Raw genomic sequence first — 25,443 nt, 5'->3', positions numbered from 1 at the left:
AAGTGCTGGGAGGTTTTCTAGAACCATCTCTTGAACTCTGCCCTATTCAGAGCAATAGATTTCATTGTGCACTTTTGGGTACCCTGGTTAATACAAACAATAGGTCTCCTCATACTAAGTGAAGGGCCTTCACTTTAGCCCTTCATTCTGCAGCCAGCAACCAGAGATGAAACTACTTCCCAAGGTGGGTTTAAGCATATGGAGGAGAGAACTGTCTGTGACAGATATTCTGCCAGTGGCACACTAGCTACTCACAATTGGAACTCTCTGTTGGTAGGAGTGTGCTACCTCAGAATGTGGTGCTTGTTTTGATATCTTGGATGTGTCTGGAGTTGCGTTTGATACAAGTATATGAGGGAGAGTTAGTTGGAGTTGTTGCTCAGAGCAGGAGAAGAAATCAAAAAGGTGAGATGTTTATTGAAACTTAGGAATGGGAAATGAGGCTTTTTAGATGATGTAGTCTTCTTGGGAGATAAATTCAGAGAATCATTGATGAGAAGAAATTGGAACTTGTGCATAAAAGCATAGGCCTAAGTGAAGTAAGGCTCTGGAAGACCAGAGGCTACATGCTGTTGGTCTTTTTCCTTTTTGGCCTTGAATTTTTTTCCCTGAAAGGAAATAAGATTATCTAGAGGGAAGAACCATTACATGGGTCTGCAGCATATTTTTTATTGTTTTGTTTGTTGAAGAATGTTTTTTCTCCTTCTACCTAATTTTAAAATTGAATGAATTAAAACTTTATACCTGTCCTGCTTTATTAAATTAGCTTTCCCTTTCCCAAGCACTCTCTTCACTTCATTTCCATGACCTCACTTTCTCCTCTCTGTGTAGCCATTCCTTCTGAGGCTTCTTATGAACTTCTCTTCTGCCTAACCCTTGTCTCTCTCTGTTCCTTGAGGTTCTGATTAAGGCCTCTTCTCACTCCACATAGTAAACCTGTTGATTACTAACAGTTCATGTTATGTGTGAAAGCATTAATTTAAAGACTATTCTTAAATGTTTATCACCCTTTGTTGCCTAAAGTACATTTATATGTACCACATATACCAAAAATAGACACTTATAGTGACTCCTGGGAATAACCGGTCAGAGAGAGGAGTCATGGATTTCAAGCGACAGGAAACTCGAAACTTTCTATTAGTAGATTTTTTTTTTTTTACAGCTTTATTGGAGTATAATTGCTTTACAATGATATGTTAGTTTCTGCTTTATAACAAAGAGAATCAGTTATACATATGTTTCCATATCTCTTCCCTCTTGCGTCTCCCTCCCTCCCACCCTCCCTATCCCACCCCTCCAGGCGGTCACAAAGCACCGAGCTGATCTCCCTGTGCTATGCGGCTGCTTCCCACTAGCTATCTACCTTACGTTTGTTAGTGTATATACGTCCATGCCACTCTCTCGCTTTGTCACAGCTTACCCTTCCCCCTCCCTATATCCTCAAGTCCCTTCTCTAGTAGGTCTGTGTCTTTATTCCTGTCTTACCCCTGTCTATTAGTAGATTTAAAGCACAGGTCTCCAGATAGTTTAGGACTCTCCAGTAGAGCTCAAAATCTTGCCTGGTATATTTCCAAAGTGGTTGCCATAACCACAGTCATGTCCCAGTTGCTACCATTCAGACCCTTCTGAGTGACGTAGACAGGATATTTAACCTCTCTGTATATCTGTAAGATAGGAATTAAAAGGCCTGTCTCATAGGATTGTGGATTGATTTAAAATGGGGATTGTGACTTCTTTGTCACTTCTCCTCTGTGGCTCAATAACCCCCTCTGGTGGTGTTAAATGATAGCATTCATTACTGAGTTCTTTGAACTACATAATCTGTTATATTGAAACATAAGGTGATTGATTGAACTATATCATTTCATTAGATTTGTATACATAAAGTGACAATTAGAATGGAATTCTGAGAAGAAAATATAATTCTTCAACTTTCTCCCATTTGGACTTCTGAAGATGGTGGTGAGAATGGATGCCATAGTTAACAGTGTTGTCTGATTAATAAGGCATTTTTACCATAAGAATAAAAAAACAAGTAGCACTCAAGATAGCCTCTGCTGAGTATAATTTAATTTAATCTTGAGTAATTCATAAGCCAATTCAGAATCCTGCGAAACATCCTGAAACATCAAGTATGTTGTACTGAGCATCAGATTCCATTTACTATCGATACAGGAAAATGCCAGCTAAGAGAGAGGTTGCATGTTGGCATTTCTCCAGATAAATGGATTTTTACTGTGTTAGAAATATACTTCTGACATCACTTTTTAAAAAGTCAGAGCATCATACATCTAGCAAGATATTCTCATTCTCAGTACAACTTCCATAATTGTTTATTCCATCAAATGAAGGAATTAAGAGCCTTGGGTCAATTATATCCACACTGGTAGAGTCCAGTGTTGGAGGAGTTAAATGATCAGCTCAACATGGCGATAATACTGTCCAAGCTAACCACACTGTATACACTGTCATCAGTTCGCATTCCCAATCATTGCTCCAATAAGGAGCACCCAAGCTTTCCTCAAGGAGGCCTTAAAGTAGATCTGATTCTATAGCTGTGTTTAAGAGAAATAATTCTTCCACTGGTTATTCTCATGAGGATGGTATTTCCAATATCATTTCCTTTTCACAATCTTTGAACTTAGACCCAGGAACCCTGGTTTCTAGTCCCTGCTCTACCACTAGTTAGCATTTGGCTTTGGGCAAACCTTTTACCCTTGCAAAGCCTCCATATCTTCATCTCTAAAATGGAAGCAGTAATTCCTGCTCTACCAACGTCAGAAGATTATTGTAAGGATCAAATGAGATAATACATGTGAATGTGTTTTTAAGATTTAAGCTCTGGGGACTTCCCTGGTGGCGCAGTGGTTAAGAATCCGCCTGCCAATGCAGGGGACACAGGTTCGAGCCCCGTTCCGGGAAGATCCCACATACCACTGAGCAACTAAGCCCATGCGCCACAACTCCTGAGCCCACGTGCCGCAATTACTGAAGCCCACGCGCCTGGAGTCCGTGCTCCACAACAAGAGAAGCCACTGCAGTGAAAAAAAAAAGCCCACGCACCGCAACGAAGAGTAGTCCCCGCTCACCGCAACTAGAGAAAGCCCACGTGCAGCAACGAAGGCCAACACAGCCAAAGTTAATTACTTAATTAATTAAATTTTAAAAAGATTTAAGCTCTGTATCGACCAAGATATTCACATTTACCTTTAATGTTATAAAATTTGTACTATATATATTTTTGTTGTTTTTCTTCCTCTTTTTCTTCTTCTTCCTCTTCCTCTTCTTCCTGCTGCTGCTACTGTTTGGTTTTAATATGCTCAGTTTCTTTTCTTGGTAGAAGTCAACTTTCTGAGAGTCAGGCATCATCGTACTGTAGACATGCAAGAGAAATTTCCTATTTGACGATTTGCCAAATAAAACAGCTCTGCTATTTTATCAGCCTCTGAAACCATTGGCTTCAAAATCATCATTATCATCATTTTATACTATGTTCCAAGCCACTATCCTTTTTTTTTAATCCTCACAGTTACCTTACAAAGTAATATTATTTCTACTTAACACGTGAAGAAACTGAGGCTCAAATAGGTGTATCTTTTTTTTTTTTTTTTTTTTGCGGTACGCGGGCCTCTCACTGTTGTGGCCTCTCCCATTGCGGAGCACAGGCTCCGGATGCACAGGCTCAGCGGCCATGGCTCACGGGCCCAGCCACTCCGCGGCATGTGGGACCTTCCGGGACCGGGGCACGAACCCGTGTCCCCTGCATCGGCAGGCACACTCTCAACCACTGCGCCACCAGGGAAGCCCTCAAATAGGTGTACCCTGTTGACCATCTCAAAGCTAGTAAGTGGTGAAGTGAGAATCCACACAAAGTTTGTTTGTTTTAACTTGAGCCTCCCCCAGTATTCCTCACTTTTTGTTGACTACATGAGCCGATTGCTTAATTTCCAGAATTTATTCACAATTCCAATGAATATCTGAAAACAAATCTATCATTTTCAACATCGATTGGTGATTCAGAGCATGTATTCTACAGCCAGACTAGACAACCTGTGTTCAACTCTTTGTACCTTAGGCAAGTTACTTAACTTCTGTGTCTGTGTTCATCATTCATAAAGTAAGAGTAATAATAGCACTACTCTTAAGTGTTATACTGACTAAATGAGTTAATATGTGTAAAGCACTTAGAACATAGTAAATACTTATTAAATATTAAGTAAATAAAAATTTTTTAGGGAATTCCCTGGTGGTCCAGTGGTTAGGACTCCATGCTTCCACAGTGGGTGGCCCAGATTCTATTCCTGGTTGGTGAGCTAAGATCGCACAAGCTGTGCAGCACAGCCAAAAAAAAAAAAAATTTGTTTTTTTAATTCATGTCTAACCATTCTTTTCTTCTAGGCTCTTTCTTATAATATTATGTGCTGAGCCAGCTTTTGGCTATACTTTTTCTTTTTGTAGAATGGGTATACTAGACAGTCATTGATTATTGGCCAGCCAGTATTTGATCTAGAAAAGGCAGTTTGACCACAGTACCTTAGCTATCTGCTAAGGCCATTAACCCCTCTAATGTAAACTAGACAGGCCAGAAGGTAAGAGCTTTGCCCTGGTGCTCACAAGCCATCACGGACTCAACAAGTGTCATCTGTTTATGGTTAACTTAGCAAAAATTAAAATATTTTTTAAAATCTGACATATAAAATATTGAAGTATTAATTTTGTATGGTCAGGGATTGTCAAGGATGAATTGCAAGTAACTTTTAAATACAAAGAGCTTCTATTCTAACCAGTCTTTTTTGGTATATTTTCCCCCTACAGAAACCAGTGATGGTGTGTCCTTGCAACTGGGGAACACAAAAGATTTTATTATTTCATTTGACCTCAAGTTCTTAACAAACGGAAGTGTGTCTGTGGTTCTGGAGACCACAGAAAAGAATCAGCTCTTCACTGTACATTATGTCTCAAATACCCAGCTAATTGCTTTTAAAGAAAGAGACATATACTATGGCATTGGGCCCAGAACTTCATGGAGCACGGTTACCAGGGACCTGGTCACTGACCTCCGGAAAGGAGTGGGTCTTTCCAACACAAAAGCTGTCAAGCCAACCAAAATAATGCCCAAGAAAGTAGTTAGGCTGATTGCAAAAGGGAAAGGCTTCCTCGACAACATTACCATCTCTACCACAGCCCACATGGCCGCATTCTTTGCTGCCAGTGATTGGTTGGTGAGGAACCAGGATGAGAAAGGTGGCTGGCCAATTATGGTGACCCGTAAGTTAGGGGAAGGGTTCAAGTCTTTAGAGCCAGGGTGGTACTCTGCCATGGCCCAAGGGCAAGCCATTTCTACATTAGTCAGGGCCTATCTCTTAACAAAAGACCGTATATTCCTCAATTCAGCTTTAAGGGCAACAGCCCCTTACAAATTTCTATCAGAGCAGCATGGAGTTAAAGCTGTGTTTATGAATAAACATGACTGGTATGAAGAATATCCAACCACACCTAGCTCTTTTGTTTTAAATGGCTTTATGTATTCTTTAATTGGGCTGTATGACTTAAAAGAAACTGCAGGGGAAAAACTCGGGAAAGAAGCGAGGTCCTTGTATGAGCGTGGCATGGAATCCCTTAAAGCCATGCTCCCCTTGTACGACACTGGCTCAGGAACCATCTATGACCTCCGGCACTTCATGCTTGGCATTGCCCCCAACCTGGCCCGCTGGGACTATCACACCACCCACATCAATCAACTGCAGCTACTCAGCACCATTGATGAGTCCCCAGTCTTCAAAGAATTTGTCAAGAGGTGGAAAAGCTACCTTAAAGGCAGCAGGGCAAAGCACAACTAGAGCTCAGAACCAAAATCATATTTCAGCCTCTGCTGTACACAGAAACTACAGGCTCTCTGTCAGCAGAGCATAGGCACATTTTAAAAGGTTGTATACTAGGTTTTTGTGGATTACATCAAAGTGATAAATGATCCTTAAAACCAGTCTTCTGAGATAATTGCATTCCATGAGTTGGGTGTTTAGAAATGTAGGTGGCATTTAGAGCAGCAAAGTGTTTAGTCAACGGGTGAATGAAAATGTTTAACTTGGCCTTGCTTATCACCCTATACAGATAGTTCCACAGATAGTCCAGTCCTCTCGGTTTGGGAAAGACAATGGTAAGTAGCTCTTACTGGCCAACTGTCCAGCACTTGCCTGCAAACTTAGTATGGGGCTCTTTTAAAATGTGGTTATTTATGTTTATGTTGAAAGCAGACTTTAAAAAAATAATGTGCTGTAATACAGTAAATATGTACTTGTAGCCTGAATAGTGGACTGTGTGCAACTTTAAAAATGATGTTTCTTTTCTATATATTAATTTCTTGGGAGTGAATGAGCATTTGTTGCATTTGTTCAATTTGTTATATATGGAGAATATTTTGAATTTATGGTTTTCTTGAAACGTGTAAATTAAAAACACAACCAGTGTTCAGGCTTCACAGTTATATAATGTAAGCACAACTAAGATGAAACTTGTTGACTGCACAAGAAATTACAGAAATGTTATCTGTTTTATGAAACTTGATCTACAATCAGTAAAGGTTTGATAATCATTCTATCCCTCCTTTACCCCCATTGTGGTGGTTTCTTTTTGTCACTATCTAGAATTTTGTATTTCATTTCAGACTATGCTAGAGAGTTTTTTCTATGTTGGGGGGGCATTTGGGAATTTTTATTATAAACCTAAATTTGGGGAGGAGGTAGTAATTTTGATAAGTCCACTACCACTGTCTTTTTAAGATTTTTTTTCCCCTTTAAAGAAAACTACTAGGTCAGATATTATAAGGTTTATAGCAGTTTTTTTTTTTCTACTTAGATCATTCTTGGTCGACAACTTTCCAAACTATTGCCTTTTGTGCATCAGTGTTCTTCCTTTGCAATTTTAACTTTAAATTATTTCAGCTATTGGGTAAAAGTGATGCTACTGCATTAGCTGTACGTGTGTAATCAGACCTTTATTTTGGTTTTATACCTCACATAAATAGGTATCATAGCCCTCATACCCTGGGTAGCGTCTGCTATAAGACTTCAGGCAGTAGGTCAGAACTGAGGGAGGCTGATTTTGCTGTCTTTGTTTTAGTGTATGACAATACACTAAATCAGTACAATAACTTATACAGAATGGAAATATGAGACCCCATATTTTCAGGGGACTGAGTCTGACACACGCCGTGCAGTGTGTGTGTGACCTGTATGAAATGCACATCAAGAGCCAGGTGGGCACCTGCCTGCACACTACATCTTGATTGAACTCAGCCTACCAGCACCACTTAGAAACCAGACAATACGTACATACCTATGTACAAAATATATGTTTCAGTGGCAAGGGGGGCAGGAACGAAGATCTACAACTGAAGACAATATTAAACTGGCCATGGAAGAGTAAGTTTAAACTCCCAATTTATGTGACCACAAGTCGATTTTGCCCACAACAAAACAGTTGTGGGTTATTAGGTTTCCCCCTAGATTCTGACCTTTGTAGTTCTTATACATGAGATGTCTCAACAAGAATATCTGGACTCCTTCTTTTTTTAATTTCAGGGCTCAAAAATAAACCTTCTCCAATCTGGAAATCGTTTTTACTCCATCGTATGTGTTATTATTTAGAGCAGTCCAGACTTCTGCCTTGTGTTTGCATACTGGTACTTCAGATTGAGGGAATCAATGAAAACAGTATGGTACTGCTTCTGTGACAAATATCAGTGCCTTAACAATGTGGCTGTCTTTTTCCACTGAAAAAAGAAAGACATTTTGATCTAGAAATGGCATTGCTATTTCATTGCTGTTGGTTTCACACTGCCTTCCACGTTGCAACAGCAACTCGATTTTTCCTGTGATCCCAGAATTTTCGAAGAGGGTGAATTGACCCTGTAGCAGCACTGTCCGTACAAACCAGTGCATCTCAAACTAATGCCTCAGAATCACCTGGGAGCTTACTGAAATACAGATTCCAGATATGTAGTAAATCTGCCTGTGAAGCATGATAATCTGCATTTTTAAAAAGTGTTCAGGTAATTCTGATGCAAGTGAACCGGGGGATATATGTGGAGAAACACTGCCCAAGACCATCCATCACATTTTTCTTCCTAAGCACCTGTGGAGTTTTCTAGGATTTTAAGTCATGCAAAATGTTTATTTAGTCTGAGCTTTGCGAGAATGGGGAGGGTATTTTAAAGTTTTGTTTTATTTCTTTAAATTTTTCTTTGCTCCAAGAATATGGATATTAGTTGTTTACACTTACCTTGAGTTAGCTTTGATATTAAATTAAACCTATTGCCACTTCAGTTATAAAACCAGCCAAAAGTTTCCAGATGAAGGTCAGGTTTGACCCTTTCAGAGTTATTGTACATAAAGGCTTCATCCAAAAACCATCCAGTGTATGTGAGGAAATACAAAAATGACACACAAGCACAACTCTACGGATGTGGCAGACCTTTTTCTTTGTCGGTGTGCACACTTTCACTGAAAGCTGCTATTTTCATCCTCCTTTTAATTGTTTTTCTTGTTTCTCCTCCATTGTACATGTGGGTTATAGACCATGTGTTAAATATGCAATAAAGTGTTTACTGGATGCCCTTCTGCAGGGTAGTCCTTTGTAAAGCTGTACAGACTTTGCAGTTCAAGCACAATGTGCACGTGTTAGTTTTATATACAGCAAAACTTGATTTTTTGCAGATGAAAAGGTATTTTGTTTCTATACGAAGTAAATGGATTGTTTGTGCTTAATGTAAAGCAGCTTTATATAATTGTAAAATAAAGTTTTTATCTTAAAAGGAACATACGTGGATGTTTCTCTTTCTTCTCTGATGATTCTAAGATTACTTGAGCCCAGCAAGCATATTTCTGACCACTTTCTGTTCAGCTGGTGACAACTAGTCAGGCAACAAATATTCATTAAAGGTGTGTCAGGCCCTTTAAGACAAAGTGGGGAATATCATATAGGCCTTCATCCTAAGGAGGTTTAGTCTACAGGGGGAACACAATGTCCACAAAACAGTTTCAGAAAAATAAAATGCCAAATTGTGTGGTCAGTCAGGGTAGGTGTTACAGAGGGCATAGCCGAAGCAGGGGCTTCAGGCCTGGGTGCCAGGTGGAAGAAGAAGAAGGGGCAACGTGAGCAAAAGCAAGGTGCTGTGACAGTTGTGAGGATGCCCTTTCCCATGCTAATTCAGGATGGTAACCACTTTTGTCTGATTCCGATTTATTTGAAAGTTTGTTCTTGCTGTTTTTCCCATACATAACCTGCTCTCCAGAACAAAAAGCATTATTTAATCTTCCCCCGCCCCCTTCCTCTCAGAAAGTAATGATTTAGGTTCCCTAATATGTATGAAACCAGAGACTAGTCTGGCTTCCTGTTATGTTTCATTGCACATTATTTTTTAGATTATAAACATTCTGCACCATTTCTATAATGGAATTCCAGTTGATCACCAATCAACTTTTTCTACCTGATGGGTGCACATACGTTGACAGGCTGCTAATCAACATTGTCGTCATCTCTTCTTTCTCTCATCCTCAGTTGGGAAACAGCCATAAGATTGCAAGCAGTCCTTGGTCTGAATGAGGCCTTGCACTGCTCTTGCCTTAATTTTGCTCTCTGTAGCCAAACTGTTAATACATCGGCCATTCTGCTTTAGCACACTGAGCATCACATATTTGCCTCCCCATTGCCCTTGAGAGGAGACAGACCCTCCGTGCTGCACAGGACTTATTCCATAGTCTGGTGAGCTCTCCTTTCCTGAGAACGCCTCCTTTGTCTCCACAGGGCTTTTTTATTTTTATTTTTAAATTTATTTTATTTTTATTTATTTTTGGCTGTGTTGGGTCTTTGTTGCTGCACGCGGGCTTTCTCTAGTTGCGGCGAGCGGGGGCTACTCTTCGTTGTAGTGCATGGGCTTCTCGTTGCAGTGGCTTCTCTTGTTGTGGAACACGGGCTCTAGGCGTGCGGGCTTCAGTAGTTGTGGCTCGTGGGCTCTAGAGCGCAGGCTCAGTAGTTGTGGCGCACGGGCTTAGTTGCTCCGCGGCATGTGGGATCTTCCCGGACCAGGGCTCGAACCAGTGTGCCCTGCATTGGCAGGTGGATTCTTAACCGCTGTGTCACCAGGGAAGCCCTCCACAGGGCTGGGATGGCCACGGTGTGCCATGTGACTCTGCCTCACTCTAACAGTCATTTCTAACATGACTCTTAGACCAGGGGTGAGTCCCTCACTCAAGCTGGGCCAATCAGTCTCTTCCCCAGGAATTGGAAATTGGGATGGATTTAAAAAACAAAACAAAACAAAACTGAAGCAGATACACAATGAAAAACAGAGATGAACACAGAATTTTTTTTTTTTTTTTTTTTGCGGTACGTGGGCCTCTCACTGCTGTGGCCTCTCCCGTTGCGGAGCACAGGCTCTGGACGCGCAGGCTCAGCAGCCATGGCTCACGGGCCCAGCCGCTCCGCGGCATGTGGCATCTTCCCGGACCGGGGCACGAACCCGCGTCCCCTGCATCGGCAGGCGGACTCTCAACCACTGCGCCACCAGGGAAGCCCGAACACAGAATCTTGACAATGCTCCAGGCCCTGGGTCCAATGCATTTGTTTGTTTGTTTGTTTTTAAATAAATTTATTTATTTATTTTTGGCTGCATTGGGTCTTTGTTGCAGTGCGCGGGCTTCTCATTGTGCTGGCTCTGTTGTTGCAGAGCATGGGCTCTAGGTGCACAGGCTTCAGTAGTCGTGGCACGTGGGCTCAGTAGTTGTGGCTTGTGGGCTCTAGAGCACAGGCTCGGTAGTTGTGCCGCACAGGCTTAGTTGCTCCGCGGCATGTGAGATCTTCCAGGACCAGGGCTCGAACCCGTGTCCCCTGCATTGGCAGGTGGATTCTTAACCACTGCGCCACCAGAGAAGCCCCTCCGATGCATTTCTGAGGCCATCGGCATTCCACTCTGGTTCCATGAGATTCCACTGTATCCTTAGGATAAATGAGCCCTACTCAATAACATAGTGTCTCTATTATAAAGAAAAGTATAATGTGAGTTCTACATTTTCTTTCAGTCTAGACCACTGTATTTGCTAGGGTTGCCATTAAAAAAAAAAAAAAGCCACAGACTGTGTGGCTTAAATAGTGGAAATTTATTTTCTCGCAATTCTGGAGGGTAAAAGTCCAAAATCAAGGTGTCACCAGGGTTGGTTTCTTCTGTGGCCTCTTTCCTTGGCATGCAGTTGCGTTCTTGCTGTGTTCTCACACGTGGTCATCCCTCTGTGTGTTGTCTGTGTCCTAACCAGTCATATTGAATCAGGGCCCATTAATTCAGAAACCTCATTTTACCTTAATTACCTCTTTAAAGGTCTTCTCTCCAAATACAGTCACAATCTGAGGTCCTAGTGGTTAGGACTTCAACATGGATTTTGGGTGGGACACAATTCAGCCCATTAGCAACCATTCTTCACTCATTAAGTACACAGAAACCAAACTAGCCAGGGTTGCCATTTAATTTATTGACAACCAGCTAAGGCCAAAACTCAGAGTTCTTCCCCGGACTGAAATCTAGACCGGGGACTCGGGAGGCAAGGCTCTCTGGCTCTGCTGTTATCACATCAGAAACTTACTCCACCCCCATGGGCTTCAGTTGCCTCCTAACACAAGTCCAATAAGAGAGAACTAGTTGATCTTAAAGTTTTTTTAGGGAAATAGTTGATCAAAAGGTAACCACTAAGCTTGAGCAGTGGTGCTACAAAAGTATATAGACACCATCACCAGCTGCAAGATTTTTATTCTTCCTGCCATGTGCCATTTGCATTAGCCCATTCTGAATATAAAACTCTGAAGTATTGAAAAAATATATTTAGATACACAGTATATCAGAATTGTAGGTTGTGAGATTTTGTTTCATGACAATTTAAAACATATCAAGTCTGCATCATTGTTACAAATAGTTAACAATATAGGGATAAAATACTGATTTTCATTATACCAACTCATTAATAAGGATGTCAAATTGAAAATGGATGTGAATTTAAATGTGTTGGTGATGAGTTTCAATGTTTGCAGCTCACTTTCTGGTGAAAAGATACAGTTACCATCTGGTAAGTATGATTGGTAACTTGCGTGTGGATGCTGCATTTCCTGAATGTTAAGTAGGAGCGACACTGTGTAATTTTGCTAATCCTTTTCCAGAAGTAGGATTTTGTGAAATGACAGGACTGCAAAGCAAACCATCGAGCAGTAGCCAAGAGAACAGCGAAAGAGGAAGAAAAAAGTCCTGGAAAGGATCAGAAATAGAGCAGCCCACGAACTGCTGGTAAACACACGGTTTAGGGAGGATATTATTAGGCAACCCCACACACATTGCCTCTAGTGCACCTGGAAGAGCCAGTGCCTTCCTGGGATTTTGCTCGGTGCTCATCAGCACCTAGTGAAATCCCCGAGATAAGAATGGCTGTTCCATTTCAGTCTAGAAAATCTAGTAGAGTGATAATCTCTTTGGGCACTAGAGAAGGAAGTAAATCCCTGAGGTCTGGTGGGGGCGGAGGGGTCTTGGCAAAAGCGCACGAGCTTAATTTAATGCCTGTTACTCTGTCTTTCCTTTTTTAATACCGGTGAAATTAAATCTCTGCAAGTCAATCGAATACAGAGTAGGAGGCCCCAAACTAATTCCCAAATCCCTTCATTGGTGTGGCAAGGTAATCGGGAGGAGGAGAGTGCATCTCCTCAACTCCTGCAAGCAACGAAGAGGGTACTGTCTCCATCTGGAAATACCCACCAGGACGTGTCACCCAGGCAGCTTCTTGTCAGTAAATATTCAGAGCTCTGAGTATCATGGTACAGCAAAGTACAGCCCACAATGGCTCTGGATTGGTGTTTCTTTTTCTTTTTTTTAAAGTAGAATGATAGAAAGTTTTGTTTTTTTTTTAAGATTTATTTTTGGCTGCGTCGGGTCTTAGTTGCAGCATGCGGGACCTTTCGTTGGGGCACGCGGGCTCTTCATTGCAGAGCGCAGGCTTCTCCCCGTTTGTGGCGCGCAGGCTCCAGGGTGCGTGGGCTCTATAGTTTGTGGCACGCGGGCTCTAGTTGAGGTGCTCGAGCTCAGTAGTTGTGGCGCGCGGGCTTAGTTGCCCTGCGGCATATGGGATCTCAGTTCCCCAGCCAGGGATTGAACCCGCATCCCTTGCGCTGCAAGGTGGATTCTTTACCACTGGACCACCAGGGAAGTCCCTGGATTGGTGTTTCTTGATCTTTGTTTAGGAATAAGGAGAGGGAATAAGCACCATTGTAGGTGCCTCCCAAGCTCAAACTCATTTACCACTCAGCCTGACTCTGGTGGTAGATGAGAAAACAAAACACTGTTTAAGCAGCTTGCTCCAGGTCATGCAGTTCGTTTCACGTGCTAGCTGCCAGGACAGCAAAGGTAAGAAGATGCCGTGCCTGCCCTGAGCCACAGCCGGGAGCGCTTTTCCTCTGGTAGGCTTTGGGTATCCTCCCCCACCCAAATCAAAGCCAAGTAGTAGTGGGAATATGGGCAGCTCAAGTGTCTGCGTGCCCACCGTCGGGCTCTGGCAAAAGGACTCCACATGTACTCCTAATTCTTTTGACAGTCTTGGGAGGAAGAACTTCGCAGATGAAAAAACAAACTTGGAGAAGTCAAACGACTCGCCAGAAGTCATTCAGTAATTTGACAGCCAAGATCTGGAAGCCAGGTATGTCTGCCCCCAGATTCCATGTTCCAAGCCATCATCCCCAAGCAATAGCCATGACCCACTAGCTCCTGACTCCACCCCAGGGGGCTCAAGTAGGGATGCAGATCTCAGCCCCAGTGCTGGCCCACAGATGGGAAAATGAGCCCATTTCCTCTATAGACTCTATGAGATCTGCTGAAATTGACACTTGCTCCACTAAATGATTAGAAGAGCCGGGAAACAGGAGGTTGTTTCAGCGATCAAGTCTCCTTGGTATGTGCCCCGTTTCTTCTGCATCCCTGGACCATCTGTATACATTAGATCTTGGATGACCCAGCATCACAGCCCCTCCGGCACCCTCCTGTTTACCGTCTTCCGTAATGGACTTTCAAAAGCTCTGTATGTTACAGAGTAAGATGTAAGTAGAGTGTGTTTGTGTGTGCAAGTGCACACACACGTATGTAAATGCACAAGAAACATCTGGAAGGATTCAGCGGGCGGTTACCAGGCAGCCTGCCAGCAGCTGGAGAGTCAGTGACGAGTAAGAATGGGTCCCTGCCCTCTATAATCTGCGAAAGTAACAGATTCAGGAGGCACACGTTTTTTATTCTTTGCTATGAAAACAAAACATTTAAAAATACTACAAATTCCAAATTAGAGTTTGAATTAATGAGATTCTCAAGAACTTTCCTACATTAAACTTTTTAGCATCCTTCCATTAGTTTAGTTTATCCTCAGGGTGGTCCTAGGGGACCAATGGAGTGGGCATCCCCTTTAATGGCAGAGTGCAGGCCTCCCTACAGCTGCTCATTTTCTCCATCCCCCAGAACAAACCAGTTCCCCAGAGTTCTCAGCACAGAGTTTTCTGGGAGATGGGTCAGAGTCACAGTAAGCCCCAGACCCATGTGTGTGAGCACGCTCACACACACACACACACACACACACACACACACACAGAGAGCAGCCTGCCCACCCCCTTGGGAAATTCAGAACTCAGCCCAGGCCTGGTGGGCCCAGCAGATCCTGAGAGCAAAAACTACAGAGAGGTAGGATTAACAGAAAACCCAGAGAAATCACACACAGCTGCTGTCTTTTCAGTGGGAAGGAGAGTCTTTGCCCACACTGGAACCACCCAGAAGAAATGCCCCAGCTGTCCTTGCAACTCAAAGAACAATTCCAATTCTCAGTTGAGGAAAAGGGCTTTGAGTCTGAGGACAGGACCCCTGCCCCTTCCCCCAAAATCCCCACCTCACGGACCCCTCCCCAGAGTTATCCTCCACCCTTTTCTCGCCCCCAGCCAGCTACCCGTGAAATCAGAGACTCTTAGGCCAAAACATGATTACAGTCAAAATGCGAACCTAATTGTATGCTGCTTCATCATGTACACCTTGTTGTAAATGGAGTGACCAGATCCTTTGTGAGAGTGATTTGCTGGGAGGTGGCACAGCCAGCGGGCCCTGGGGCCAGCGGGCTGAGGAGGGTGAGGGAGAGCACTTGTGGACCACACCACCGTCGCCCGTGTCCTCCCTGGCTGACCGGCACCTCCAAGCTGCGATTCTTGTCTTGCCTCTGGCTCTGTGTCCTTCAAAGTGGCCTCTTAATTGGTGGAAGAAATCTTTAACTGAAGGCTTTCTCTCTGGTTCACAAAGTTTGCCCAGACATCTTAAATCAATGCTCCCAGCCCTCTGGTGACCGCCGCAACGCCTGCCTGTGCTCTAAGCAGATCCCAGGGTGCATTCATATTTTTAATTACTAACTGAATTAACCGAGGCTAAGAGGAAAAGGTGAACAGAAGTCAGCCCTGAGTCTCTCCTTTGCCGATTGCACAAAATGTCTCCAGGGACCTGCAAAGACATCTGCCCCACCTAGCTAGGCCTTTTTCAGGAGAGAAGGGCAGACCCTTTGGAGATCTCTATGAAAGCCAGAGACTCTCTCACCAGAAAAATGCCCAGAAAATTTTAGATGCATTTTTGGGTCCCATGGTCTCAGCCGATTATTGAGCCTCCTGATGTCCTCAATTTTACCCAAAGATCTGGAAAGTGTCTATGAACCCCCAAGTGAAAAGTCACTCTATTGTTTATATTTAAAGATGTAAACTTACAAGCCTTCAGAAACCTGGCAAGTGAAATAATTGTAAAAGAATAATTGGGTCAGTGAGTGATAAAGAATAGTGGGGACTGTGGCTAAAACAAAGCATTTAAAATCATGTCAAAAATTAAATTATTAGCAGATGAACCAAACAAAATGCATCTTGAGACTAGATTTAACTCATGGGTAACCTAAGTATTGTCTAAGGATTTCCTAGGTATTTACACATGCCCCGCCCTCCAGTTGATAATGAGATCTACCCATTATCTAACCCCCATCATTCCTACTGGAGCATAAGCGTTTCTCATCAATCTTACGTCATAAGAGTTCTCTCAATTCTTCTCCTCCATGTTGTTGACAGTTCTTCCAGGGCTCTGCTCAGCTCCAAGACCCGAATTAAAACAGCACTTCAGCCGTGAAGCATCCCTGACAGCCAGACCTGCATCCCTGCATCTCTCTCCCCTCCAGCTCCTATGGGCGTTCTGGGGTGCCCACGATGAGCTACATTGTGATCCCTGAGCCCTTTGACTCCATTGTCAACACCCATTGCCTAAACCAGTGGTTCTCACTAGGGCAATGTCTGCCGCCTAGGAGACACTTGGCAGTGTCTGGAGAAATTTTTATGGTTATGATCTGGGGGAGGCACCTAGCGAGTGGAGGCCAGGGGTGTTGCTGAACATCCTACAATGCATAGGACAGCTGCCCACACAAAAAATTATCTAGCCCAGATGTCAATAGTGCTGAGGCTGAGAAACCCTGTCCTGAGCTGGCCCTGAATGAGTGCCTTGAGGGCAGGGCTGTGTCTTGTTTAATGCTGTGCGCCAGGCTCTATGACCCAGGCTCTATGACCCCTGGCACACAGGAGGTACTCAAATGTTGATGAGGTGGAATGGTTAGGGGGTGGGTCTAAAGAGAAAGCCAATCTTGGCCCCAGTAGTGCACAGCTGAGTCAGGGAAGGGACCACATGCACAAGGCTCTCCTCCACACAAACAACTCAACCGAGACAGGATGGCCCTGACGTGGATTGCTGAGAGGGGCTTCACGAGTGTGGGTAGAGGGCCTTAGAATTGTTTGTTTACTTGGGCTGTTAAGGTAGCAAGAACAGAAACCCAGGGCTCCTTGAGAGATGGAACGTTCACTGTAAAGAGATGTGGGAATAGAAACCAGGCCTTAGGAAAAGCAGAGCAGCTGCAGGAAGGCTGGACTGGGAACTGTCACCCTGGCAACTTCCATTAAGAAGATGAAGGTAAAGCCCTGTCTCTTCCTTCCATCCGGCCCCACCCTACCCCCAGGTTCATTCAGACTTTCCTGGTTACCCTTGACCTGGGCCCCTACCAGGGCCAACTTATCCATTAGTCGCAGTGCCTAAGGCCCTCGATGCTTTTTAGGAGCCCACAGAAGTGTTTTAATTTTAATTTCTTTTAAAATTAGAAGAAAAAGACGAATATAATAATGGCCAGGGCTTCCCTGGTGGCGCAGTGGTTGAGAATCTGCCTGCCAATGCAGGGGACACGAGTTCGAGCCCTAGTCTGGGAAGATCCCACATGCCGCGGAGCAGCTAGGCCCATGAGCCACAACTACTGAGCCTGCGCGTCCGAAGCCTGTGCTCCGCAACAAGAGAGGCCGCGATAGTGAGAGGCCTGCGCACTGCGATGAAGAGTGGCCCCCGCTTGCCGCAACTAGAGAAAGCCCTCGCACAGAAACGAAGACCTAACACAGCCAAAAATAAATTAATTAATTAAAATAATAATAATGGCGAATAGAAAACAGTGAATCCAGCCTGGATTATATTTGTCGTAATACCAATGCAGTCATATAATTCTAGTACATTTTTAGGGAGAGAGGAGCCCACCTACAAAGACCCTGCCCACACCTTCCCCAGCCCCTCTACACCGTGACCTTTCAGGTGCAACCACCATGAACCACCTCTCCTTGTTTCTTACTGAAAATTCCACAGAGAATCCACTGGAGACATTTTGAGTATAAAGATGTAACTAGGAAGTACGCTGACTCTGATGAATTTTCCTTGGGAAAGGGCTTTCCGGAATGGACTCCATTAAGTCAATTTAATTCCTTGATCAATTTTCTATAAAGCCCAGTTAAGCCATTTCCGATTTTTTCACTTTTTCATTTCGAGTTGACTAAAACTATTTTCATGGGGACCAATTCTTTTTCACTTAAGTTTTAGGTTAGAAATTTGGTTCATAGATCACATTTTGGTGAGTACCAGATTTCACTGATGATAGTTTCTGTCATGGCAAGTGTTCCTTTGTGAGCTTTATTTCTACCAAGTCCATTTTCTAGGGTCAAATTTTGTTCTAACTTTGGTCAGGATCGTTTGATTCTTTCATAATTGTAGTAGGTAACAACCGGTCTAATTTAGCCATCTCAGTTTTTCTCTGCATTAGATAAAAGGCGAGTCTCTAACAATTTCTTAGCTCATACCACAGAAAAATTGAGACCACATTTATGAGCTAGAGAGATGGGGTGGGGCAGGAGGGCAGGCAGAGTAGACAGAAGTTTAGCAGCACTCCTGGGTCGCTGAGCACACACAGGATGTCCTGGGGAAGGGGGTGGGGTCGATGGGAAGGCGGAAATATTCTCCATTCCAGCTCACCTTTGTCTACTCTTATGTCATAGTTCACTTGACTACCCTTTGGTCAACCAGGGGTAAGAGGACAGCTGTGGTATAAAATATGATGGCCTAGAACTGCCAGTGAGTCAACAGCTGGGGCAAGCCAGTGTCCCTTACGAAGGAGGTAAGGCATGAAACCAGGGTTCTTGGGCCAGACAACCTGGAGAGTTGTCTCCGTGTCAGGAAGCACTTCCACATGTACTACGTCCTGGGAATTCTAAATGGTGCTGGGAGGCAGGCCGTGTCACCTCGGATTCATGGACAAGGAAGGAAAATAAGTCCAGTAAGGTGGGTCTTCTTGTTCCGTACTCAGTGACTCTCCATTATGCCTCACAGCCTCTCTGAAGAAGGGTGTTTAGGTGGTCTCCTAACATTTCTGGGGCCTGGAACAAGAGTACAAATGGAGGGCTTCCCTGGTGGCGCAGTGGTTGAGAGTCCGCCTGCCGATGCAGGGGACACGGGTTCGTGCCCCGGTCCGGGAAGATCCCACATGCCGCGGAGCGGCTGGGCCCGTGAGCCATGGCCGCTGAGCCTGCGCGTCCGGAGCCTGTGCTCCGCAACGGGAGAGGCCACAACGGTGAGAGGCCCGCATGCCGAAAAAAAAAAAAAAAAAAAGAGTACAAATGGAGGCCCACCAGCCACATGACTAAATATTTCAAAGTCCTTAATCAGGCTCACAAGCCCTTTAAAGAAAGTTTTCTCCTCCTACCTTAACAGATATACCTTAATAATGACAAAATTGAAAATAGTGTTTTTCATGTGACTGAAAACTGGCTTTTATATGGCTGAAAGTTAGTAAAATATCAAAGATGGCTGAATTTAATCATTACTATGTATGAGTGTTCTGTTGATGGGTTCATGATGTTTGAAAGATTAATAAAATAAAAACAGGTAAGTTATACATTATTCAGTGCATCTCTTCCTTTGTTTCAACAAAATCACAATGTTGTTAAATAATTGGTAACAAAATTTTGTTCTACTGCCAGAAATGCCAAGTTAGACAACCTTTCTTGAGTTCTTAGTTTTTCTTTAAATTCTGTATGGAGAAAGTTCAATATTCTGAGACAGTAGCAACTGGAATTAGTCACATATTCCTTAAAGTGGTCCTTAGGTTCGGAAGTGAATCATAAATTTTGCATATGTTCAAATAGTTTAATAAGCTTATGTAGAATAACTCATCATTATCACAGGAAACGTTACATAATATTCTCATTGTCCCCTAGGAATTTCTCTCATTACAGATTTCAACATCTCTTGAAGCGGTATCTAGCTTGGTGGTACCCCAAATGCCAAACCATAAAATATTTGTTGCAGGTCTGTGATGAGGCAGGGAGGCTGTGATAGACTGTACCCCACAAGCACACTCTTTAATTCAGCCGATATTTGTTCATAGCAGGACTTTCCAGATAAAGGAAGCAGTGTGTTAATTTATATTCCTTGATTAGCATGAAGAATCCATGTAGCATTTCTTAAGTTCTTTCACATTTTTCAACACTGGGACATTATAAAGAAAACCCGAAATACCAGTATTTTGCTCCTTTGTTCAAATCTCTCAATTGAGATTCTGCCTTAATCTAGGCGGAAATGGCTAGAAAATAGTCTCTATAAACTGGACTATGTGAATGTGAATCTTCTCCTTCACGGTCATATGAGCGTTTTATTTCTGCTTTCTAGTTTCCTTACATTTTATTGGAATATTACTTTTACTGCATATTATATATGAAGGTTCTCTCTACTTATAAAAACTTTTTTCTCTAAACATTTAAAAATATTTTTAGTCTTTTAAAAAATGACACAGCCAATTTAGATTTGTTTGTTTTTTAAAAATAACCCTTTGCTAACATTATGAGTGACAAGCAAATAATTAACAAACTTTTAAAGATACTTTCATTTTCTGCCAAAGTCCATGGTTTGCTCTTTGAGGATCATCTGCTGTTTCATTGAACTCTTCTAGTGCTACTGTATCTTGTCCAAATTACCTCTGATCCCTTTAAGACCATTTTGTTGGGGACTTCCCTGGTGGTCCAGTGGGTAAGACTCTGCGCTCCCAATGCAGGGGGCCCAGGTTCGATCCCTGGTCGGATCCAGCATGCGTGCTGCAACTAAGAAGCCTGCCTGCTGCAACTAAAAAGTCCCCCATGCCACAGTGAAGATCCGCTTGCCACAACTAAGACCTGGCTTGGCCAAAATAAATAAATAAATAAAAATAAAATCTTAAAAAAAAAAGAACATCTCATCAACGTTCCCTATTATCTTTATTGAAGACTGTCCACCGTTGGCGGTTTATTCAGCTCCTTTCTCGTTTCTAGTAATCATATAAGTGGGGTTTTTGACGGGGAGGGGTACAGTGAAAGCTGCTCACTTGTTGTTGGCAATTTTTAAAATTTTAAGCAGACTGTCTCTTTCAAGATTTTCTGTTTCTTTGTGCCTTTTTTTGTCTGAGTTCCACTTCCATAATTGCTCTTTCTATCATCATGTCTATTTGCACTCATTCTCAACGATCCAAGGGATTAAAAATAAAATGAATTACATCCAGAGTATAAAATTTGAATACATTTTCATCATAGAAATGTAAATTAAATCAGTTGTAAAAATTAACTTTTTTGAAAAGTTATGTATGTGAAAAAAAATTATTTTTTCTAAAATATTAAAACATATCTATTAAACTTTAAAGGCCAAATACAAATGATAAGTAATGGATATCAAAATGTAAAATCAAAATTTTACTTAAACCTGGAATTCTCAATTTAATGTTTTGAAATTATAATTAAATCTTCTTAAATACTTTCTAAAAATAAAACCACTTGTGATTCTAGCGTTCAATATCCATCTAGTTGGCAATATAATCTTTCGTGACGCGTTGACACATCGCGTTTGCTGAATAACAATAATTGCTAACATTTATTAAGTGCTTATTAGGTGTTCTGACGGCCCTATGAAGGAGGACGGATCATTCACTTTTTTGGGTGGGAAAACAGAGAAACTATGGACATGCCCGGGTGTCCTCAGGCAGTGAGGGGAAGAACTAAGATCTGTACCAGGTTTTTCTGAGTCACCACACACTGAGCGCCACCCTTGGAAAGGCCCACAGGGCGGGGCCCCTGAACTGTTTTGGGCAGGTGGGCGGCCCCCAAACCCAGGGTTTTCTCCGTCTTCACATTGATGCTACAGCAGCTACTTCTGGCTCACTCAGGCCTGAGGCCTGGGGTCCTGCAACTCCTAGCCTGAGGCCCTGTGGGCACAGGGTGGGGACCAGAATCCGGCCGCCCGTTCGAGCTGCTGCAGAGCTGAGTGCAGACCGAGCCACCTCCCGGGCAGGCTCAAGGGCGCCACCTGCAGGGCAGCGAGGCCCTTGTCCAGTAAATTGCCTGCATCAGAGCCAGACCCCAGCCTGGAGAGGCCCAGCTGGGTCCCTTAGGGAAGGAAGGAAGTCTGGACAGGCGCAACCAGGAAAGACCCACGCTACTCCCTGCACCATGAACTCAGTTATCCCTTTTCACTTCTTCCTCTGTCAGAGGGAAAGTTATTCCCAACGTCTAACCTCAGTCCCTCAGACTGCAATGGAAGCCCTTTTCACTGCAGGGAAACAGAGAATAGGACAAACCCCAGGCAGTCTCTGTAGCTGCTTCCCAGGGTTTGCAGAGATACAGCTCCCTGGAAATCCATCAAGAATTCCTGTCCCACACAGTTGGTGGGAATGTAAATTGGTGCAGCCACTATGGAAAACAGTATGGAGGTTCCTTAAAGAACTAAAAATAGAGCTACCACATGCTCTAGCAATCCCACTTCTGGACATATATCTAGAGAAAACTCTAATTTGAAAAGAGACATGCACCCCACTGTTCATAGCAGCACTATTTAAACAATAGCAAGATATGGAAGCAACCTAAATGTCCATTGACAGATGGATAAAGAAGATGTGGCACATATATACAATGGAATATTACTCAGCCGTAAAAAAGAATGAAATAATGCCATTTGCAGCAACATGGATGGGCCTAGAGATCATCATACTAAGTGAAGTAAGTCAGAGAAAGACAAAGATCATATGATATCACTTATATGTGAAACTTCAAAAAGTGATACAAATGAACTTACTTACAAAACAGAAATAGACTCACAGGCAGAAAACAAACTGTGTTACCAAAGGGGATGGGGTGAGGGGAGAGAGAAATCAGGAGCTTAGGATTAACATACATGCACTACTATCGATATATATAAAACAGGTAAACAACAAGGACCTATTGTATAGCACAGGGAACTATACTCAATATCTTGTAAACTAACACATGTAAATTACCTATGCTTCAATTTTTAAATACATAAAAAATGCATTAAAAAAAGAATTCCTCTCCCATTCAAGCCGACCCCATCCCTCCACCCAAAACTGTCGCTCAGACCCATCTCCTTGCCTTACAGAACTCCTCAGTTTGTTTGTGTGTGTGTCTAGAATCCTGCTACCAAGTTACACCTCTGAAGCCTCACAACAACCCAGTGAGGTCAGGATTGTTATTGCCATTTTCAGTTGAAACTGAGGCCCAGGGAGATGGTGTAACTTCTTCCTGAGAGTCAGGGGCAGGCTGGAAACAGGGTAGAGATCTGATCCCGAGCCTAGGGCGCTCCTTGCCAAGCATGGTCTCCCCTTGTGTGGGAGTGTGGTGCAAAGGCAAATTCCTGTGTCCATGCTGTGTGTAAATGGAGATGTGCCAGCCCCAGGGTGCACACTCACGTGCTTTGTACAAGTGCATGAATGATTAGGACAATTCAACATGTATTTGCAAGACAAAAAAAAGCAAAAAGACCACGTACTCCACATCTTATACAAAATTTACTCCACATCTTATACAAAAATTAACTCCAAAAAGGATCATCGTTCTAAATGTAAAATGCAAACCTATAGAACTTCTAGAAGATACAAGAGAAAATATTCGTGACTTTGGGTTAGGCAAAGAGCTCTTAGATATCAAAAGCATAATCTTTAAAAGAAAAAAGTAATAAATTGGACTTCTTCGATATTAAAGACTTTTGCTCTGCAAAGGACACTGAAAATGTCCTGGGACATTGGGAGACAATATTTACAAATCACATCTCTGACAAAGGACTTATACTCAGAATATATAAAGGACTCAAAAATAGGAAAAGAAATAACCCAATCCAAAAATAGGCAAAAGATTTCAACAGACACTTTGCAAAAGAAGAAATAAGGCAAATAAACACACGAAAGATGCTGAGCATCATTTGCCTTAAGGTCATTCGAATTAAAACCACAATGCAACAGCTTAAATACTCAAAAACAAGGGTATGGTTAAATTACAGTGCATTTGTGCAAAAGTGTATTATCTACCCTTCAAAATTATATTTTGCTCTTCAAAATAACATGAAAATACTTATGGAACAATGTATTAAGTAAAAGAAACAGGATATAAACATATAAACAGTCTTATCCCGATCTGAAGGAAAATTTTATGTATTACATACATGTATTCAATAAAGATGGAAATATGCATAAAAATGTAAATAGGGGTCATTTCTGGGTATGACAATGACAAAAGATTTCAGTTTTCTTATTTATACTTTTCAGAATTCTCCAAAATATTTCCCAACATACACATATTGCTTTTACAAATTGTCTAAGTCAAGAGACAAAGAAAAGGATGCATAGTAGCTGAGCCCTGAAGTCCTCCCTAATCATTCAGTCCTTCACCTAGGAGATGCCGCCCCAGCTCCCAATAGCAGGAGGTATATGCTGAAGTTTTCCCTCCCTATAGCCTCATCCAGAAGCCCCTTCTGGCTCTCTGCGCTCTTGGCACTGCAGCCCTCTCCTATGATGTAGTCCTCCAGGACCCCTTCCACCCCCTTTTCCTTCCTGATCTTCATTCTGTCCCCCTGGGATTTCATTCACTCTGTGGCATCAGCAAGGGCACCCGGGACACCCACATTACGATGTCTGGCCTAAACTGTTCCTGCAAGTTCCAAACCCTTGCCCATTCACCCGTCCTAACAGCAGATGTTTGTCGAGTATGTATTGCCAGGCCCTGTTCTAACAGCAATGGCAGAGGTGCTGCTTTCACAGACCTGACATTCTAAAGAGGGTTCAGGCAATTAACATGGCAACAAACAAATGAACAAATTAACTTCAGAACCAGCATGTTAACAAGGTCCCCGGGACAGTTGAATGCACATTAAAACTTGAGAACCGCTGTTGTACACCAGCGGCAAAGTGTGGTTCCCCAGCCGGCGCCTCAGCATCTCCTGAGAGCTTGTCAGAGTGCAAACTCTCACCACGCCCCAGGTCTACTCAAACAGGAACTCTGTGGGTAGGGCCCAGAATCTGTGTTTAACAAACCCTCAGGGGATTCTGCACGGGCCTCATAAAGGGCTCCTCAAGGTTAGGAACCACATGTCATTTATCTTCACATCTGTATTAGTTTCCTAGTACAGATATAACAAATTGTCACAAACACAGTGGCTTAAAACAATATAAATTTATTATCTTATGGTTCTGGAGATCTGAAGTCCAAAATCAGTTTCCCTGGGCTAAAATCAAGGTGTTAGTACAGATGTGCTCCTTCTGGAGACTCTAGGGGAGAATCCATTTCCTTGCCTTTTCCGGCTTCCAGAGGCTGCTCACATCCCCTGGCTCGTGGCTGCATTCCTCTGACCTCTAGTTCCATCATCACACTCTTTCTCTGACCTCTGACCCTCCCGCCTCCCTCTTGTAAGAACCCTCGTGATTACAAGGGACCCACTCTGATAATCCAGGACAATCTTCCCATCTTGAGCTCCTTTACTTAATCACATCTGCAAAATCCTTTTCACCATGTATGGTAACATATTCACAGGATCTGGGGTCAAGACGTGAACATCTTCGAGGGGCCATTATTCAGCCTCTGTCACAGAGCAGATTCTCAGCAAGGAGCTGAAGAAAGAATGAATGAGTGAGTGAATGAAGAAAGAAATCAGAGACGGAGGAAGCTTCACCCTCCCTACCCTGTGAGCCCTAGCCTACCTGTGAGCAT

At 42.9% G+C, this 25,443-nt stretch overlaps 1 protein-coding gene across 1 annotated transcript in view; it reads left to right on the top strand.

The window, feature by feature from the left end:
* GLCE (glucuronic acid epimerase) overlaps positions 1–9,542 on the top strand; it is a 116,892-nt gene extending 107,350 nt beyond the window's left edge. Inside the window, exon 4 of the mRNA XM_022579897.2 lies at positions 4,816–9,542. Coding sequence (XP_022435605.1) covers positions 4,816–5,840 — 1,025 coding nt within the window. The 3' untranslated portion in view covers positions 5,841–9,542. The remainder of the gene's footprint in view (positions 1–4,815) is intronic.
* Positions 9,543–25,443: the final 15,901 nt, after the last annotated feature.

Source organism: Delphinapterus leucas, chromosome 2 (assembly GCF_059928025.1).
Source record: "Delphinapterus leucas isolate spDelLeu-1000000601 "Yukka" chromosome 2, BTC_Dleu_Yukka2, whole genome shotgun sequence".
NCBI lineage: Eukaryota > Metazoa > Chordata > Mammalia > Artiodactyla > Monodontidae > Delphinapterus > Delphinapterus leucas.
This window is presented reverse-complemented; position numbering and strand designations above follow the sequence as displayed.